Genomic DNA, 21,919 nt, shown 5'->3' with positions numbered 1-21,919 from the left:
AAGAAAAATGTCCCTGTTGATGTCACTAAACTTTAGTTTTTCTATGCCAAATATCCAAATGATCAAAATTATTTTATTGCGCGAAAAACAGATATTAATGCTTTACATGCTGGACATTGCGTCCAGCCCCATTGTGCTCCACTGACAATGACTATTGTGTCCAGACCTAAGTACACCACTACTTCAACACCTACGTACACAGGGATAATCTCCCTTGTCCACACTTCAGTTCTAGCCTCGTTCCCATTCAGGTCCTATCCCATCGTTCCTCATTCAATTGTCTCATTTCCTTTCTGTCCAAACACCCGACCGTTAATTCTTCTTGACCCTACAATTAGAAAGGCGAGAAGAAAAACCCATCTTTCTTTAAATCAAACTATTTGTTCGATGACCTCCACCTCGAACCCCCGTGCTCACCCCTTCTCGTTCCGTCATCTCTCTCTCTCTCTCTCTCTCTCTCTCTCTCTCTCTCTCTCTCTCTCTCTCTCTCTCTCTAGTTCCCTATCTCGAAATCAAAAAGAAAAAAAAAGGTGGACTCGGACCTTTCCCTTATTGTACTCGAGATCTGATTGTATCATCAAATATTTATACACAAACCTTTAACAAGAGCTGAGGCCAAGATTTGAACAGAAACCTAACAGACTGAGGAGCTAGAGAGAACGGGGATGACGGAGACGTCACAGATTGTTAAAGATGGAGAGAAAAAAAAGTGGTGGTAAAAGGGGGGGGGAGGGCTACCATGCCTCCAGGGCTAACGGAAACGAACAGGATTTCAGCAATGTTGGATTCTCTGAGAGCCAGTAACCGAGGCAACGAAATGGTTTCCTTCCTGTATTGGACCTGCGCTTCTTAAGACCACGCCTACCTTCCTTTGCCACGCCCTCCACACACACACACACAAAAAGGAAGAAAGTTTTATTTTTTTCTACATGTATTTTCGAAATAAATGTAGATAGAAGTATACATCTTCAAGCGTGGTGTCCGATTATCTAACTGGTCAGCGTCCTCAAGTGTCTTGTCCACCTAGTGTCCTGTCCACTGTGATCAGTCAGTTGTACGCGCTTTCATGCTCTAGCGGACACTTACAGGCATCTTTGAAGCTAAGAGGAAGAGACCATCTGCCGTCTTAGTGACCAGGGACTCACTTAGCTAGTAGGATAATACTACTTGTCTAATAAGTGTCCTACACAGTGCCGCTTATGTTGAAAGGGACCACAGATACGCCGCTGAAAAGCATTTAACGTAATCTAATTTGAAGAGAAAAAAAAAAAACACAAGTGTTTCAGTGCTTCTAGGTCCTTGTGGGGTAGTGTGATATCAACGGCACTTATTCATTTAGTGGATACTTTCTTTCGAAACAAGTCATATCAGTTTAGGGACGAAGTTTTGTTCCGGAAGTTAATTTACTCCGAAATTCGTTATTTCATAAATTGTTTTGACCAAAAGAAGAAGATTAAAACGGAGTGTAGTATGTTGTGAAACTGTGTGTTTCTTCTAGCCACTGGACTTGAGACCTGCATCATGTATCTGGACGTACATACTAGGGGTAAGTGTTCATCTGTTTACTGATATACTCTATGTACTTGTGGATTACACAGCAGACTTGTCTGAAAGAGAAACAGAATCCTGCCTCTTATTTCTGTTCTCGTTATGAGCTAAGGCTCATTAAAGTTGTCGGTCTTCTAAAACTTATATGTCTTTTTATCTCTTATCTTATCTCTTATCTTATATCTTAACTTATCTCTTATATTATCTCTTATCTTATCTCTTATCTCTTATCTCTTATCTTATCTCTTATCTCATCTCTTATCTCATCTCTTATCTTATCTCTTAACTTATCCTTATTAAAGTTGTCGGTCTTCTAAAACCTATATGTTTTTTTTATATCTTATCTTATCTCTTATCTTATCTCATCTCTTATCTTATCTCTTAACTTATGCCTTCTAATACCTATATGTATTTTTATATCTTATCTTAACTATTATCTTATCTCTTATCTTAACATATGTTATCTTCAAAACAGAAAGTAATTTCCTCCAGCGCGTATCCATGTGTCAATCTAGTCGTGCATGTTAATTAGTGACTTAAACGCTGCTATGTCACTGGTTTTCCTGGCTGATTCAGGCAACCCATTCCACGCTCTCATGGCACTAGGGAAGAAGGAGTGTTCGTACTAAATTTTCCTAGAATACGGAATAAGAAAGTGTCTTTATCTTTGTGTCTTTCAGAGTATCTTATTGTATTGTGTGTTTTTGTATATGTGTAAACCGTGGTTTAGTGGTTTAGTTGAGGTGTCCCAAACAGCGGATAATATTGGTAAAATAGCATTTTAAATTTATGTTCTGGTTTCATTTGTACAAAAATAAACTGTAAAAATAAACTCTAATACTTTGTTTGATTGTGTAAAATTATGATTGTATTAGGTAGCTAAGTGGATTTTATGGTATCTTTTCATTATAAAACCTAGGTGTTTGAGTTATTAGTCTGTGTAACTGGTTGAGCATCAATAAGATAATAAGTTGTTTGTTTGTTTTGTTATTCTTCATAATTGATATTTGTTTGGGTGGAACGATATGCTGAAATTAGATTCCAACTTCTGTCATTGATCTAATTCTCTCTGTAAAATATCAGCATCGAATGTTGTTTTTTTAATTGTTCCATATATTATGCATCAACAAATAGGCTTAACTTTTTTTCCCTGAACTAATACAATTAGGTAGGTCATTTATGTAAACTATATGAATAGATGCGTGTTTCTTGAAAGTCCGAGTGGAGCGCAGCTCTTTTATAGAACATCTCCTCAATCTCTTTTTTTTTGTTTTTCGCTTCACTATTTCAAGTTCCTGCCTATTCTTCTAGACTCTAGTTTCTAACCTATTCTAAACTATTCTTCTAGACTCTAGTTTCTAACCTATTCTAAACTATTCTTCTAGACTCTAGTTTCTAACCTATTCTAAACTATTCATCTAAACTCTAGTTTCTAACCTATTCTAAACTATTCTTCTAGACTCTAGTTTCTAACCTATTCTAAACTATTCTTCTAGACTCTAGTTTCTAACCTATTCTAAACTATTCTTCTAGACTCTAGTTTCTAACCTATTCTAAACTATTCTTCTAGACTCTAGTTTCTAATCTATTCTAAACTATTCTTCTAGACTCTAGTTTCTAACCTATTCTAAACTATTCATCTAGACTCTAGTTTCTAACCTATTCTGAACTATTCATCTAGACTCTAGTTTCTAACCTATTCTAAACTATTCTTTTAGACTCTAGTTTCTAACCTATTCTAAACTATTCTTCTAGACTCTAGTTTCTAACCTATTCTAAACTATTCTTCTAGACTCTAGTTTCTAACCTATTCTAAACTATTCATCTAGACTCTAGTTTCTAACCTATTCTAAACTATTCTTCTAGACTCTAGTTTCTAACCTATTCTAAACTATTCTTCTAGACTCTAGTTTCTAACCTATTCTAAACTATTCTTCTAGACTCTAGTTTCTAACCTATTCTAAACTATTCTTCTAGACTCTAGTTTCTAACCTATTCTAAACTATTCATCTAAACTCTAGTTTCTAACCTATTCTAAACTATTCTTCTAGACTCTAGTTTCTAACCTATTCTAAACTATTCTTCTAGACTCTAGTTTCTAACCTTTTCTAAACTATTCTTCTAGACTCTAGTTTCTAACCTATTCTAAACTATTCTTCTAGACTCTAGTTTCTAACCTATTCTAAACTATTCTTCTAGACTCTAGTTTCTAACCTATTCTAAACTATTCATCTAGACTCTAGTTTCTAACCTATTCTAAACTATTCTTCTAGACTCTAGTTTCTAACCTATTCTAAACTATTCATCTAGACTCTAGTTTCTAACCTATTCTAAACTATTCATCTAGACTCTAGTTTCTAACCTATTCTAAACTATTCATCTAGACTCTAGTTTCTAACCTATTCTAAACTATTCTTCTAGACTCTAGTTTCTAACCTATTCTAATCTATTCTTCTAGACTCTAGTTTCTAACCTATTCTAAACTATTCATCTAGACTCTAGATGCATTAAGAAATCTTATATGTCGGATAATTTAATGTAATTGATCTATTATACCAATATATTCATTTGACCTGCGGATGAAGTTCAATAATTTAAAAGTGTTTTACACAAGCTTTCTGAGCCCTTAAAGTTAAATCAGGTTTTATATAGACTCCCCGCAAATAGTTCTATCTATCTATCTATCTATCTATCTATCTATCTATCTATCTATCTATCTATCTATCTATCTATCTATCTATCTATCTATCTATCTATCTATCTATCTATCTATCTATCTATCTATCTATCTATCTATCTATCTATCTATCTATCTTATGTTTTTTACAGCCAAAGAAAGGATCATGTCAATGCTTGGTGTAGAAATGCTTGTAATAAATAGTTATAGAGATATAGTTGCAAGGTTAGACATTCTAGAGGTATATATCTAGCATGGGCGTAGCTGGTTTAACCCTCCCCCCCCCTTTCCGAAATGAAATTCCTTCCCCCCGCAGGGGGGGGGGGTCGGAATTCAGTAATTGATTTTTTGCTTTGATTTTGTTTATTTTGGGTGACATTTTAATACTAAACCATCAGTTGCCCCAGCGCAGCTAAGGGGTTTTGAGTTTAAAACCCGCTACCAAGGGGTTTTGAGTTTAAGAACCCCTACCAGGAGGGTTGAGTTCAAAACCCCTATCAGGGGGGTTTGAGTTTAAAACCCCCTACCAGCGGGTTTTGAGTTTAAAACCCCCTACCAGGGTTTTTTTTCAGTTAAATCCCTCTCTTCTAAAAACAAAACCAAAAAAAGCAAACGACTATCCCCAAATTCCAAGAGCAAAGTTAAGGAACATTTTTATTTTATAACCCCCTATTGAATATAAAAAAAGCAAATTCTATGAGGGTTTTGAGTTTAACCCCCCCCCCTCTTCAGTAGGGTTTGAAGCTAAAAAAAATACCTCTTCAATATAAAAAAAAAGCAAATTACGCACTCAGTTTTGAGTTTAAACCCCCATTCAGCCGGGTTTGAAGCTAAAAATGCTTCTTCAATATGAAAAGAAAGTAAATTATGCACTTAAAATGTTATGAGCGTTTAAACCCCTTTCAGCGGGGTTTGAAGGTAAAAAATACCTCTTTAATATTAAAAACAAAGCAAATTATACATTCAAAATTCTATGAGTGTAGTCAAAGGAGTTTTGAGTTTAAATTCCAGTGGAGTTTGAAGCTAAAAAAATAACTCTTCAGTATAAAAAAAAAAAAAAATTACGCACTCAAAATGCTATGAGAGTTGCCAAAAGGGGTTTTGAGCTTAAATTTAACCCCCTTTCAGCGGGGTTGGATGCTAACAAAATACCAAATTACATACTAAAATTATTTGAGCGTAGCCAAGCAAATTGGGGGTTAGAGTTTAAACCCCTCTACTACAGATGGCTTTTCTTAAAAGTTTAAAACCCCTCCAGATGGTTTTTGAGTTTAAAAATTCCACTACAGAGAGTTTTGAGGTGAAAGCCTCTATCTTCAATATTATTGTAAAGCAAACTACAGTTACCGAATTCTATGACCGTAGCTAAATGGGGTTTTGAATTAAAAAAAAACAATAACTCCAGAGATTTTTTAGTTTGAAATCCACAACAGATGATTTTGACGATAAAACTTCCCTTTGCGATATAAAATCTAAAACAAACTACAGTCACCTAATTCCAGGAGCGTATTCAAGAGAGGTTACACATTTCTACCAGTGGTGTGGCTCGATTAATAAAGTGCATTGAATAGACATCTGCCGAAATTGAAAAACACTAAATGTGGCTCAACAAAGATTGCTAAGACAGATTTTAGGAGACAGTTATAGAAATAGTTATAGAAATAGGGTCTAAATCAAGGAAATCCTATGCAGAATTGAGAGTCGACATCTTAGTAAAGTTGTGACAGAGGTTTGCGGGACATGTTTTCCAACAAAATGAATTACGCATACTAAGGGTTGCGATGACATCCTAGTACAACTTGGCGCTAGTAAGGATGTAAGAATAGCATTTTAGGTTTATGAAATAAAACTTTTTAATAGCAGGAAAATTAACAGTAGATACCCCAGAATATTCATTTTATTGGCTTTCAATACCAGAAAAAAAGTTTAATGGTTTGTTTTTTTTCTCGAATTACGCATTCAGAAAACGATTCTCTCAAAACCGTGTCCCAGTGAGCACCTAAGAGGTGTTCGAAATTTCATACGAATCCATTTGCTAGTTTAAAAAATCTCTTGATACATAAATCAATCAGTGAGTCATTGAGAGATAATTTGCCTCTATATAATCTAGATTTCACAAACAAGTAAAATATAAAAAAAAATACTTTAAAAAAACTCGTTTATATTGAGGGAAATTGCATCAATTACTTTAAATTAAAAGTTTAAATCAATCATTTAATTAATATATAAATCATTTAATTATCCGACATATAACATTTCTAGATTCTAGATAAGTAGCTTAGAAACTAGACTAACAATAAAAAATTTGTGAGATTAAGAATTTTTTAGAAAGATTATATCAACTCATTCTGTCTGTCCGTCTGTCTGGTAAAATGTTTGTACACGTTATTTCTCCCACACCCAATCTCGGATCAAGCTGAAATTTGAAAATTCATTTTCTGCATATTGTTCTCGTAATAATTGTCTTAATAACGCGAACTTGTTGCTTTCAATCAGTCCTAGCTTGCACTCTCTTCATGGGTGAATGTCAGGAACAACTTGGATGGAAACTGGACGGCTAATACAAAAATGGTTTTAACATTTGACATTTATGTATATCCTTGGGGGAAAAAATAATTTATTGGCCACACAGTGAAAACTCTGGTTTTACCGTTTTAATTTTACATACATAAAATACGAAATAATTTGGCTTACGCCTTTTTATAAATGAAATAGTTCCGAATGACGTCAAATAATTAAGAAACAACATTACGCCACACGGCTACAGTGGTAATTCCTGAGCTTGACTTAATGTCTCTTTGTATTTAGTCAAGAGTTCAAGTCATAAATAGACTAGCTGCAAGCACGGGAACATATTGTACAGCGTCTTCAGGAATGTTTTGAGCTCTACAACTATAGAATACTAGACTTAATCAAGATGTTAAATGAATGATTGTGCGAAGCTCGCTGAGAAGACTCATTGCCATCATGAAGAATTACAAGAAATGAATAGAATGAGAATTTCTAGACCATCCCGGACTGTTTTTGGCGTATAATATTATATTTTTAAAAAATCTTTTTTTTTATATATATTATTTGATTTTGTTATTATGCATAAACCGGAATATCTTTTTTTTAAGCCCAATTGCTTTTACAGCATTACGATCCGCCGAGTGTTTTTATATCGGACACAATGTGGATGTTTTGTTACTTTCACATAGACGTTGATCAAGTTCATCCTATTTGCCTAACAAATGGTGTTGTTGTTGTTGCTGCTTTGGTTGTTTTTAATTTAAAAATGTAATGTCTGTTCGAAGGTGTAATAGCGACTTCAAATTTCCCGAAAGTGTGTATTTCAAATAAATTGAGTATAAATGTTAACAGAATGGAACTTATCATTTCAAACACAACAATGTCCAATCCAAAGACACTCTTTCAGATCTTGCGGTCTATGAGGCAGAGAATGTGAAGACGAACTGTTTCTATGGCCAACAATTAACGAAGCCATCATGTACCCAGCTAAACGACCAATTGCTTTTACTTTCCCAAACTTACGTCAGGTATTCATTAGAGAGGATTGAGGGATCGAACCATTTCTACCATATCATGTTAAGTATAGTAATCAAAATTAGATTATGTATCATGGAAACACTTTCACCTATCCCTTACAAGATTTATTAACCGTCTTTCTCCATTCCTCTCTGTATTTTGCCTTGAAGAGAATCTCTTTCAATGACAGGTCTGTCCATTCTTTTATGTTGTCTTCACATCGCTTTCTCTGTCTGCCTCTTGTTCTTTTTCCTGGTACTGTTCCCTAAAGGAAGGTCTTTGCATGACTTCTCGTTGGACAAAATAACAATTATAACCTTAGTCTTTTTTTTATTCACATTGGGGATTTTTTAAAAGATTAAACAATGTCAATGATGCTAAATTTTTTAAATGCTGCAAATTAAATAAAACAACAACAAACAACGAACAACAAACGGAAGAGCTTAGACAATGTCATTCTGCTGTACCTAAATGTACGAAAAACAAATGAGCATGTACCTTTAATTAACTAGCGTGTCATCACTTCTTGATTCTGTACACCAGATACACCGAAAAGCGAGCTATAATAGAAATGTTACCAAATGTTTCTTCCACACGGCGACATTAGTGAGCTATAAAAGAAATAATAATGTTGGAATATTACAAAACTATTCTCGGGCAAAGACTTTACACTCAACTTTATAATGTCTTACTCAGGTTGGCATGACGCAGCGGCACTTGGTCAGGAGGCTTCCATCACGTCTCCCAGACCACCTACACATTGGAAGACATCCAGCCTTGATGTTGGGGGGATGTGTCCCAGAATGTCAGGTAAGAAAGACATTAAGCCTTGAAATTGGGGGGGGGGGGGGGGTCCTCAGAACATCAAGCAATAACTAGTGATTCTTAAGTCTTGTCTAGTTGAACTTGCTGGCACCAAATTTCGGATTATATCAAAATGCAGCATGGTAGAAGTTTTCAGGGTCGTAGATTGATCAGTGACAATAGGGGTTTCATATCATCTGTCCATCCCACCCTCCAAGTCAATGTTATTTCAAAGTGAATCAAAGGTGTCGTGTTTCTTTTTAAACCTTGCGATCTAATGGGCAGATGATGTAAATGTCATCTGTTTCTATGGCCGACAGTTAGCGAGGCGGGCAGCACAACGGTCACCGCCTTAAACTTCCCCAAATAATGTCAATCATTAGATTTGGGTGGACTAACGGGGTGTCCTTAAAAAAATTAAATGGAAAATCCGTCTTCAGCAGGATTCGAACCCTAAGCTTCTTGCTTTGGTAGGCAATCTGTACTCCTCAGTCACCACGTCCAGACAGAGTAAAACTTATATGTAAAGACCTAGTCTGCTGCGCTATTGTAGGTTTGTTTTGTATGATCAATGCATTTCTTAGACAGGGTAAAACATATTTGTTGAGACCTAGTCCGCTGCGCTATTGTAGGTTTGTTTTGAATGATTAGCTGTATCAAACAGACCATTCGCTAAAGAAGGCCTGGACACTGACCTGCAACGTCACAGGTCTGAATGACGTGGCAACGAGCTATTGGTCTAAACTGCCCACAGGTTGTGACGTTGCAGGTCAGTGTTCAGGCCATCTATAACGGATGGCCTCTCGGTCAAACTCCCATCAATAATATGTCGAAGTAGCTAAAACAGTTTAAAGTATTTTTACCTCGACTATAGCAAAGTCAAAGTGTCTAGTCGACTGAATAAACATAATATACTTTAACTTTAGGAATGTTGCTGATCATATGGAGCCAATGTTTCTTTCTGTTCTTTTAGCGTACCCTGATGACCATGGCTATCCTTTCCCATCACATTTAAGTCCAGCTTTTACAGATGATCTCCACTCACAGGTCCGGTTTACAGGTAGGGCAATGATTTAGTAGTTTCTATTGCAAGATAGTCAAACTACATAAATTATCCAAATGTGACTATAGTTTAAGCATTTACTTTTATTTACTGAAGTGAATCTTCTAATCAACACTATATAGACTTATATTGAAAGCATTTAAACTGCAATTGTATCTTTTTGTAAAAATACTTAATTGAAGGTTATTTAATGGTCATTTAAGTTTCAAATGAGCAAAGAATAAAAAAAAATTAAAAAGTTGTAATAAAGGAACTAGCATCTTTAAAAACAAAAACAAAGTTGAAATAATCATTTAAAACTAACGATCCTATTATTGTCCTAAACAATGATCTACTGCTAAATTATTTCATGAGATTTCATCTTTAAGACATTGTTCCTAACCTTAAGTTGAGAAGAAATAAATATATCAAGTAACATGGAGATTGAAGAGAGAAGGAGGGACGAAACAAGGGAGTTGGGGAGTGAGAGAAAAGTGACATCCGGTCCGCAACTAATTGATGTCAGAGTTGTCGATGTACTCAAAGCCGTAGTCACAATAGTGCAAGATTGTGCATCCGCCCATGACCTCAAAAATATGCTTATTAAATATAAAAAAAAATAGAAAGGTTAGATTAAATTGACCAATACTCTTTTTTGTTCACAAGTACAACAGGCTTTTCGATTGATTACTTTTATTAAGTACATTTACATCGAATCTTGAAGAGAGTTTGGGGCCTCCACCAAAATCCTGCTAAAATCTGGCAATGGATTTATTTACTATTGTATATCCCATTAAACAAACGTGACATATGGTGGTCTGAACCAATTCTTGTATTTATAAAACCAAAGAAATAGAAAGATTGTATTAATGACTACATAGGCATTCTATTTTCCATTTATGTATGCACTAAACTAAAACTAGATTTATCTTTTTAGTTCGTTGCACACAAAATCTAGGCTGTATATCTATGTATATTTACATTTGTTTATTTTATATCTATGTATATTTACATTTGTTTATTTTATATCTACGTATATTTACATTTGTTTATTTTATATCTACGTATATTTACATTTGTTTATTTTATATCTACGTATATTTACATTTGTTTATTTTATTTCTACGTATATTTACATTTGTTTATTTTATATCTACTCATATTTACATTTGTTTATTTTGTATTAAATCATCTTATCTTTTTTTTCTTTGATTTAGATCCCTATAAATTGTTTACACAGTTAACCAACAGACTCACCACAACAGGTAAGAAAGACTTCAGGCTAAAATGTCTTGTAAAGCTAACTTTTCTATCATTTCCAATTGGAAAAATCGCAAACCAGATCGTTACCTAGTCGGATAATATTTTTACTTGCCATCTTATTATTTATTCTATGATAGTATTGTCTATATTAATTTCGCAATTCTTCACTCTTTATCTTCTCGCGTTCCACAGGTTCAGGGCAGATCCAGTTGTGGCAGTTCCTGCTGGAACTTCTCTCTGACGTTAGGAACTCAGCTTGCATCACCTGGGAGGGCAACAACGGCGAGTTCAAGCTGGTGGATCCAGACGAGGTGGCCAGAAGGTGGGGCGAGAGGAAGTCCAAGCCCAACATGAACTACGACAAGCTGAGCCGGGCCTTGCGCTACTATTACGACAAGAACATTATGACCAAAGTAGGTTTTTTGGGGTCAGCAATCTTAACAACGGACGGGTGTGGTTGGGGGGGGGGGGGGAATCTTGATAAAAACCAAAGTCTGGGATAAAATCCTAATCTTCAAGATCTATTACGTAAATGCTAAACGTGAAACAATGAATGAAACAATTCGTTGTATATAAAATAACAACAATAGGTACACTTTTTTATTGAGAGAAAATAGTAAATTAAATATATCTCTTTCTATTTTTTCTCCATATTAAATATGCCATTTTATAGCGTTAAAATTGTGTTATAACATTATAGTAACATTTGGACATTTATATACAATTGACTTAGTCTGATATTCTGATATCTTATATAGGAAGTGCTTATAGGCCTACCTATTAAGTGGTACAATTCCTGGTTCCTATGACAATGTCGTGGATGTTTATATAAATCTTGATAGAGATCAGAAATTTGACTGAATTTAGTGTTTAACCTTTGACAACAAGATCTGAACATTTAAAAAAAAAAAAGCTTCAATAACTCAGAGAATACTGGTTTAACTCTTTTGGCAATTAATCTAAAAATAGCAATTCACCAAGTATTTCAGCTAACCATTCACGAAATTCTTGGTCAAAATCAAGCCAAAGAGAGGGGGTGGGGATGTATGCAGGAATTTCCATGAAAACACCCTCTTTTTTTTTATGATATTTATCATTGAAACGTGAAAAAGAGAATATTCTGCTCTTTACCGCCTTGACTTTAAAAGAAACGTTTCACAACTTTACCTTAAACAAGTGACGTGACTAGACATTTTCAAAGATCATTCTACTGACTACCTTTCTATATGAACTATTTAAAATGTTCTTTCTTCTTTTCTTTTTGGCTCTAGGTTCACGGCAAGAGATACGCCTACAAGTTCGACTTTGCTGGTCTAGCACAAGCGCTTCAGCCATCGGCGCCCCCGGCAGAAGCTTACCCGCACCCTTATATGCATTCTGATTGGTTTATGCACCACGGGTACCAGACACCGCCTCCACCCGTCAACTTCACCTCCAGCCCGTACCACCACCAGCCCGTGCCTCAGGTTCCTCACGGATTCCTGTCACCGAGCTCCAACCCAGGAAGCTACTATCACCACCACTGCCATCATCACCACTGGTCCGCGGGGTCCGGAGGCCTTGGGGTACACCACCCTTCTCACCCAGCGCCGGCTGCACTCCCGCACCACGCCTCGGCTCAGTCGACGACGAACTTAACGGGGGCGCCCCACAGCGCCGCCATCCCGTACCACAAGTACCAGCATCCTCACCAGCATCCTCACCAGCATCCTCACCAGCATCCTCACCAGCATCCTCACCAGCAGTCGAATTTTCGACATCACCAGAATCAGCTTGTCATGCCAGGGGAGGCAAATCATTTAACTCCCACCTACATGAACTCTTGTTATTAAAACTTAAATTACCTCCCTTGTAACCCTCGTATGCAAGAATAATTATTATGATAATAAAAAACTAATCGTAATGCGAAACAAAAAACAGTGACAATCATTGCAGTGACTATGCGACATTGCATACAATTAATATGTTAATACAAAAACGCAATGTACATTTTTCTTTGAGTGAGAATTCAAATGGAGAATTTCCACATATCTTGTGTTGAGACTGGAGCTGTGTTGAAATGGTGGTACAGGTTTTTCTAAATAAGATAAACACATTCGTATTCATTCAACTGATTGGAAGCACCTTAATGATTAACATTTTTTTTTTAACTTATTGATTGCACATATGGATTGTATGGCTCTGTGCCATAAAGAGAAGGATGCGTAGGTGTACTAACAATAGATGTTTGTTTGTTTGTTTTTTAAACAAGTTTTGCTGTTATTAATTTATGAGTTTGCTCCATTTGTGGGATCTCGAGGTATCTCTTCAGTTGGAGACTTGAACTTGAGTTCCTATTCTGCGAATAACATAGCAACAGACCACAAATGTCCACAACTGAATGGGTTAGTATGTTTTCCCATTGTACATATCTTTCCGATAAGAACAGACCAGAACCAAGTACTTGTACTGTACAGCTAGGTAGTAAATGTGTTTGGAACTTAAAAAGCATCTTGGCACTCAAAGTGAAACAAAAACTTTTTCAACTATTCATTTGATTTGTTTTTGTGCGAATTTTAAATGAACCAGACGCTTTTTGTTATTTGTTGAAAGTCAGCAGTTTTAAAACTAGCCCAAAGAAAATGCAATGTGTTTTCTTACCTTGTCAGCATTTTGTTTGTTTGGTTTCGTTTCTTTTAAATGTATATTGTTGTAAAATACAATAATTCATTCATAACTATTTAAATTTGGTGACATCTCACATCACTGTGTATGTTAAAACTCCACCTCCTAGATTCATGTTTTACATACAATATTGCATACGTATAGGTAAAGCCATATTTTGTTTCTTTGTGTTGTTGTCCTATAATCCAAATATACTTTGTGCCTTAGACTTTATTTTGACTTTTGTGCTCTAATTATTTTCTATTACCTCTACCTTAAAATCTATTTACTAAGCTTTAGCATTAGAAATTTTTCTTTATTATATGAATGGAGAGCTAACATTTGTAAAAACTTGAACTAGAGGTGTGGAATTTGATTTTTGGAACGGGTCAATAATTTCTAGGCCAAGTGGAGAAACAAATATTGCCTGAGTTAGACAGCCACTTCATAGAGAACAGGTAGCAGAGATGGGTCAAAATAACCTGCCATAATAACCTATAGCTTTTGAAGCGAAACTGTAATGACCTGCTTAGTCAAACGTTGTATCGACAGAGACACGTCAATATAGAAGTAGTGCGATGGCTAATACACATTCCCTCAACTTTGGTCTTTAGGGTTTTGGCGTCTCATGGGAATCCCGGTGGCGCAGTTCATCCGTCCATTTCCTTTTCACCCCTTTCCCCCTTCCCAGAATTCCCAGGTTTTCAGAGGAATGACGCTTTTCTCGATTTGCACGATTAACATTCGTCTCGAAACCTAACCAGGCATGACCTGAGGTCTTGAGAAAAGTGTGCACCGGTCTATTATTCGAGGAGATTAAGCCTAAACCCTCCTCACCAGCCCTTTCTCTCCCCCAGAAATTTGCAAAAAGATACTCTCTAAATGTATTGTAAAGTTAAACAAATGTAACGCACACATAAAAAAGCAGTTTTATTAGATTCCTTTTTTTTTTAACTTTAGATTCTATCATCACTCTGACACACAAGACATCAAAGTTAGTTAAAGGTTTAACAATGTTCAATGTGGACTGGTCTCATCAACAACCTCGACATTCAAATGCTTTGCTTGCTACATTGGGCATTAATATTAGATGTTGGAGCTGTAAATTGTTGTTTAGCGCGGTGCTTCCCAAACTGTGATCCGCGAGGCCGGAATAGGTGTTCCGCGAGGCCGGAGTAGGTGTTACACAAACTACTTGAATTATTAACTAGTAGGCTACCATGTAAATTAATTTCTCTAAAACAATAGGTAAAAAGAGTTCCGTTATATAGTCAGAATGTGTGAAGTCTTCCGTTAAGGAAAAAGTTTGGGAAACACTGGTCTAGCGAAAATTCATGAAAAAATGTATAATCGTGTATATCGGTAGGAAAATAGAAGACGAAGATGTGACAGTATCATATATGAGTTTTAAGTCTAGGAAAAATCTTTCCAATAGATATAAATATATATGGGTGTCGTCTGATTCATGTGAACATTTCTTTGGTAAAGCCAATCTTACATGTTCTAGCTCAGTGCGCTCTGGTCCAATCTCTTTTGTGGACGAATCAGGGGAGAGGCTATCTGGGAGAAGGTATCTGGGAGAGGGTATCTGGGAGAGAGTATCTTGGAGAAGGTATCTGGGAGAGGGTTCCCATGCTGTCCTTAGTTGCTTAGCAAAGACAAGCCGGAATTTGATTTTGAGGCCAAATGTTTCTACAACTCAACCACACATCTGACAGGGGCGGCCTAAAGGCATAGGCAAACTAGGCAGCTGCCTAGAGCCTCCTATTGGTGGGAGCCTTGCACGAGACCAAAATGAATTTTTTTAGAGAAGAAATAGCGAAAGATGGGCCAACTGTAATTGTTGGAGTACACTAGGGTTTAAATAAATTGCGTAATTAAAAAGTTTTTACGCTGATTGTTTATTATTTTTCAATTCTTTTGGGGCCACCAAATTTACTTCGCCTAGGGCCACCAATTCTCTAAGGCCGGCCCTGCACCTGGTTTATCTGAGCAATTAAGACGGAAGGCATTTATCTGATAACATGTTCGTTCTGTATTAACTATTTGACAAATGTGACATGTAAGAGCAGCCCATCCAACTCAGCACACTATGTGGCAATGCTTGTAAAGAATGTCAATGAAAGAGAGCGCTCTTGTTGCCCGAGAAAGTTGAACTAAACAAGTTTGAGTTGGATGTTCATTTGATTTGGTTATTACGCATTTTTTATTTTTCATTTCAAAGCATTGAACAAAAAAAAAAGGACTCTACAAGATCTAACAAATAGCTAACCAGCCATTGAAAGTTTAGCTTAAAACAATTTTACTGTGTTTTTTTTTTTTTTTTTAGACTTGAGTTTTTTATTTGTGACTTGAGGATTTCACCATGTAGGAATTTTTTTAAAAATCTAAGTTTGGTTTAATTAAAGACACAAGTCAAGTTAAAATGAAGTTACATTCAATGGGAATATTAATTGGCAGGAGAACTTTTCATTCGGTTTCAACGCATTCCAAACGGTTAGCGAGCGTAGTATGGCCAGGCGGAGCCTCGGACCCTGTCCCTTTTGATAACTTCACTATTTATTCTTAAAAACTGTGAATTCAATTTTTTTTTAATTTCCAAAGGCTATTTGAAAGTCTGAAACATTAAAATCATATAATTTTTGTAAAAATTTGTTTTTAACTCAAAATAAAAATTACAATAACAATAAACCGAGTAATTTTTTTTTACTGTTATTAAACTGGGCGCAATTAAAGATTGTATTACAGGTGTGTCTATAAAAGAAGATCGAGAGAGAAAGTCAGAGGGAGAGAAAGTAAATGACATTATTGCCAACTAATCCTTGGTTCAAAAGAGAGATAGACAGACAGACAGACTGACACTCAGAGAGTAAATGACATTGTTGCCAACTAATCCTTGGTTTAAAATTAAGCCTTTCAAAGTACTTCAAATTATTTCCATCAAACTGTTGAACAAAATGAGCTACTTTGTCATGAGATGTGTCAACATAGAAAATTTTAACAAATTTTAACAAAAATATACTTCTAATTAAGAGAAAAAGTCTGTCCCATGAAATGCATTTTAAATCTAATTCCACTTTCATGTCCTGCTCTATAATATCAAAACCTACCACATGACCTGCAATGCTCCACACAAAAAAACAAGTTGTGCTAGTATGTAAAACTGGACAATGATTTTCTGAATCAGATGTAGCTCCCTTTTTTTAAAAGTGAGCTCTGAAATTAATGTTTTTCTGGTGTCTGTGTAATATTTACTAATGCATGCCGAGTTCCGGGCCGGATTATGCGGTCGCAGTGGGCCCCGCGCTAAGTCTAGTGTAACTTATTAAATTAAAACATTAAAACTTATATATAAAAGCAGGTTTTCTGCAGCTTCCTTTTTTTTTTCAGGGGCTCCTGGAAATCTCATGTAATTGCAAAATATGCCAAAACGTCATGGAAATCTCCTGAAAACTCACAAAACTCTCCTGAAAACTCATACAAATCTCCTGAAAAATAAACAAAAGCTTAATTTTTGGGTGCCAATTTTAAGCGCGCTAAAAAACGGCATATAAAGACGAATGTATTTTTCTATTACAAAATCTTAATTTTTACCTTATGCTTATCCCTACTCAGACTGGGCCCCGCGCAATAGAAATAGATCTTAAAATGGACTCAGTAAGAGGCTTTCAGGCTATTTTGTTCTCTCTCACAAATTACAATCTAATAGAAAATGTCTTGCTTGTAGTTACAAGGATAAGTTTTTAAAAAGAAGTAAAGTACCCCTTTTAACTCTTGTGGCTTGAGATATATAGGTTTTTAAGTCTGGCGGTTAACAGGGGTGTCGTGTGGCCCCCATCTGTTCGTCTGTCTTGTTCAGCAGGCCATTTATCGGTTCATCAGTCTTGCTGAGCATGGTACATAACGACTCATCTTTCTTGTTCATCGATTCATCTGTCTCGCTAAGCATGGTACATACACATCGATTCGTCTGTCTTGCACAGCATGATATCCATCGGGTCTCGCATGGTGCTCATTTGTTTGATTTGTGTTCATATCGAGTCTTGCAAAGCTCTTAAAAGCTCGCCGATATCTGGATCCACCTCAAACAAGTATGTTTCCGGATCCTCCCTTTCATCAAACAGAGCCTCACAACAATATGTCTTCAATTAGAATAGACACAGCGAAATGATTGTTACAAAAGGAAATGGAAGAGGTACATACTACTAACGATGACCGATAGAAATGAGACCAAAAAAAGGTCAATGTTACTAGCGATGACCTAAGCGTCAGATATTAAAGAAATATGATAGGAGGCGCAGATTGATGCGAATATCACAACGATCAGCACAGACCTGATTATGTCCACGTAATACCTGCTGCCTACACCCAGGCTTTCTACGAGATCTGTGCTGATGGGAGCTTGCATGCTCTAACAGCACTAGGAAAGAAGGAGCATTTATACAAATTTGTCCTAGCCTATGGGACGAGGAATGTGCCTTTATCTTTGTGTCTTTCTGAATATGAATTACGTTATTAATGGTGGTAGATGATCGGTCATTTTATCCCCTGGTCTTTCATCCCCTGGTAATTTCAACCACTAATCCAATGATTCCCAAAGTGGTCCATATAGACCCCCCAGGGGTCTACGAAGACTTCCAAGTGGTCTACGAAAGTTAAAAAATACATTGGGGGGTCTATGAGATGTCCACGGGGGTCTACGATAATAGATGTCATGTAAGCTGGTCATGACTTTACACTGTAAACACTATAATAACATGTCCAAAATATCAAAAGGTATTCTAAATAAACAAATTTATATATTAAACGAAACGAGGGCTTAAAGTCTAAACATCACAATTACACAATGACTAAGAAAAACATATTTAATTGGGGATGAAGTGACCAAAGGTGAAATGACCGGGGATGAAGTGACCGGGGATGAAATGACCGGTCACCATAAATGTGTATATATATATCATTCAACTCAATAAAATTGTTACCATATCATTTGTAAGTATAGCCTTGTAACTTTGCTATACACATTAGTTCTCAATTGTTTTTTCAAAGTTCTTCTAAGCGTATAAGGATTCTTGTAACCTTACTGTCACCGATGTCTGAAAAAAGAGTATTTTAATTTTCAAAATCATTTTGAAATAATATAGGAGAACTTTTCAATAGGTATTTTTAAAAAAGTGAAGCTAAATGGCCATTACCTATGTGGAGCCTATTGGATGAGGAGTAAGACAATGTATGAATTTTACTATGATTTTATTCACGAGCTGGAAGGTCTCTTTTATCAGGGAAACAAGTTTCAGTAAACAAGGTGAGAACACTCTACTAGACCGAGATAATTTCTACATTAAAAATTCTAAAAGTGCAAACCTTTATTATGGTGTAATCATGTTATTTTATGCCAAAAAGTAGGTCACTCTGACCTACATAAGATGAGGTTGGATAAAAATAGAAAGCCTTGGACTATGTAGTTAAAAAGTAAAGTTCTCCTTTCAGGCCATGCAATCTGTAGGGCAGATGATGTTAAGGTCATCTGTTTCTTTGGCCAACGTTTAACGAGCACAGTGTTATGTGGCCAGCACAACGACCATTCGCCTTTACTTTCCCCAACTCACATCAGGTTCTCATTAGAGTTGGGTGGACTATGGGGCGACCTAAAAATCCTGAAGTTCAAAACCCCAATCTTCACCGAGATTCGAACCAGGACCCCAGGTTCAGAGGCGAAGAGCTTACCACTCAGCCACCGCGCCCCGTGGAATAGCTAGCATAGAATGAATTAAGTTTCCATGCCTAGAACGAGTGTGATTTTATTTCTTTTGAATCGTTGTGTTCTACGTTTCAGGTGTGCCTTTAGAAATGAAACTTATTAGCTGCTAGCCCAAACCTCGAGCCATCGAGATGACAGTCCAAAGCGAACAACAAGGAAGTAATCCTAGTTCAGATACTGTTGTGAACTCCTGACATGGCTTTGACATACCTTTAACAAACAAACGTATGTTTTTGAACAATTCAATGAAACATCACGGATTAATTAAGAAGAGAAATATATATATATATATATATATATATATATATATATATATATATATATATAGATATAGATATAGATATAGATATAGATATAGATATAGATATTGTTATAACTCTGCCATGCGCACCGCCATCCAGGCTAGTGCAGAGGTGCGCACTATTAAAGAACAGACCTAAAAGGATGTCAACATTAGAAGAGGAGAACGATTTCCGCCTAAGTCGAGAGCCAATATGGAGAGATTGTGCTAAGAGAAGATGTTGTTTTGTGTACCTGTGATGTCCTGTAAATAAACGTCTATATATTATATAAATTGTTGTAACTCTATTCCCACACTGAGATACATGGTGCGCACTAGACACTGTTCCACACGAGCGTGGAAAAATAGAAAAGATGAAATGGAGACACGATAGTGAATGCCGGCTTATTTTGTTGAACAAAACTAGATCTAGAACAACTGACATTCTGTGGTTTGCATGGGCGTAGCCAGGGGGGGGGGGGTTCTTGGGGTTCAACCCCCCCCCAAATGAAATCCCCCCCCCCCCGCAGGGGGACGGAATTAATTGACTGATTTTTGCTTTCATTTTGTTTATTTTAGGTGAGTTTTTAATACTAAATCATCACTTACCACAGCACAGCCGAGGCAGTTTTGAGTTAAAAACCCTCTACCAGGGGGTTTGAGTTTAAATCCCCCTACCAGGGGGTTTTGAGATTTTAAAAACCACTATCAGGGGGTTTTGAGATACAAATCCCTCTACCAGGGGGCTTTGAGTTTAAAACCCCCTACAGGGGTTTTGAATTTTAAACCCCCTACCAGAGGTTTTTGCAGTTAAATCCCCCTCTTCTATAAAACAAAACAAAAAAATGCAAACAACAATCCCGAAATTCCAACAGCACAGTTGAGGAAGATTTTGATTTAAAAAACCCATCCAAAATTTACGATAACCCCATCTTCAATAGAAAAAAAGCAAATTACACACTAAAAATTCTATGAGCGTAGCTAGGGGTTTTGAGTTTAACCCCCCTCCCCCTTCCAGCTGGGGTTTGAAGCTAAAAAGTACCTCTTCGATATAAAAAAAAAAAGCAAATTACACACTAAAAATTCTATGAGCGTAGCCAAAGGGGTTTTGAGTTTAAATCCTCCTCCTCCAGATGGCTTTTTCTTTAAAGTTTAAAACCCCTCCAGATGGTTTTGAGTTTAAAATTCCCCTACAGAGCGTTTAGAGTTGAAAACCTTTCTCTTCAATATTATTTTAAAGCAAACTACAGTCACCAAATTCTATGATCGTAGCTTAAAGGGGTTTTGAATTAAAAACAAAACAAAAAAAACCCCAGAGATTTTTTAGTTTAAAACCCCTCAACAGATGATTTGACGAAAAAACTTTCCTTTTCGATATAAAATCTAAAGCGAAATACAGGCATTTAATTCCAAAAGCGTAGTCAAGAAAGGTTACAAATTTCTACCAGTGGCTTGGGCTCCATTAATTAAGTGTGAATAGTCTTCTGCCGAAATTGAAAATCATTAAATGTGTCTCAACAAAGATGGCTAAGACAGATTTTAGGAGTCAGTCATAGAGATCGGGTCTAAATCAAAGAAATCATATGCCGAACTAGGAGTCGAATCCTTAGTAAGGTTGTGACAGAGCGTCGCATGAGATTTTGCGGGACATGTTTTCCGACAAAATGAATTACGCAAAATAAGAGGTGCGGAAACAGCTTGCCGGAAAATGCGCCCAACGGCGCGAGAGGGTCTAAGTCAGTAAGAATAGCATATTAGGTTTTTGAAATAAAACTTTTTAATAGCAAGATAATGCACTGTAGATACCTCAGAATATGCATTTTGTTGGCTTTCAATAACAGAAATAGTGCTCGGCGGCGGGGCTTCGCCCCGCGCTGGGGGAGCGCTGCGAACTCCCCCAGACCCCCTTGCTAGCAATCCCCCCCCCCCCAAAACCCTCCCCGAAAAAAAATCCTGGCTACGCCCATGGTGGTTTGTGTGTGTTATTTATTTAATCATTAAAAACTTATCTATGTTATCATTAACCTGTTGAGTGTTTTCCTGGAATTTATAGCAATATATATATATAAATGTTGAACTATTAAATATACAACAAACTATTGTAACTGCTTTATACAGTACTTCTACTATTGTCTCAAAACTCAGGCCTCTGACATCAATAACCCAATAACCCTGTCTCAAGGGTCGTAACTTTACTTTAACTAACAGACCAATGAAATAAAAAAAAACCCACATAATTCGTTATATCATACGACCCAGATTCTGTCAAGTGTTATCTACAATACTATATTACAAATACAATCATCACAGAAACATTTCATTTTTTTTTCACAACTTACTGATCTAGTGATCCAGTGATGGGTAAATTTTTTT

At 36.3% G+C, this 21,919-nt stretch overlaps 1 protein-coding gene across 1 annotated transcript; it reads left to right on the top strand.

The window, feature by feature from the left end:
- The first annotated feature begins 938 nt into the window (after positions 1-938).
- Positions 939-12,694, top strand: LOC106068185 (transcriptional regulator ERG-like). Its single transcript, XM_056034357.1, has 6 exons — positions 939-1,546; positions 8,450-8,563; positions 9,531-9,617; positions 10,817-10,864; positions 11,055-11,275; positions 12,134-12,694. Exons 1-6 carry the CDS (start codon positions 1,522-1,524, stop codon positions 12,692-12,694), a joined length of 1,056 nt encoding a protein of 351 aa, XP_055890332.1. The 5' UTR covers positions 939-1,521.
- The last annotated feature ends 9,225 nt before the right edge of the window (positions 12,695-21,919 follow it).

Source organism: Biomphalaria glabrata, chromosome 7, assembly GCF_947242115.1.
Source record: "Biomphalaria glabrata chromosome 7, xgBioGlab47.1, whole genome shotgun sequence".
Lineage (NCBI taxonomy): Eukaryota > Metazoa > Mollusca > Gastropoda > Planorbidae > Biomphalaria > Biomphalaria glabrata.
The sequence above is the reverse complement of the archived record's forward strand: the minus strand, read 5'-3'. Positions and strand labels throughout refer to the sequence as shown.

Bases quoted from the DNA above. Each gene is read 5' to 3' on its own strand.
- LOC106068185 (XM_056034357.1), top strand. From the start codon at position 1,522: ATGTATCTGGACGTACATACTAGGG. The intron at 8,564-9,530 runs GTAAGAAAGACA...CTGTTCTTTTAG, and splicing joins GATGTGTCCCAGAATGTCAG to CGTACCCTGATGACCATGGC. The intron at 9,618-10,816 runs GTAGGGCAATGA...TCTTTGATTTAG, and splicing joins CTCACAGGTCCGGTTTACAG to ATCCCTATAAATTGTTTACA.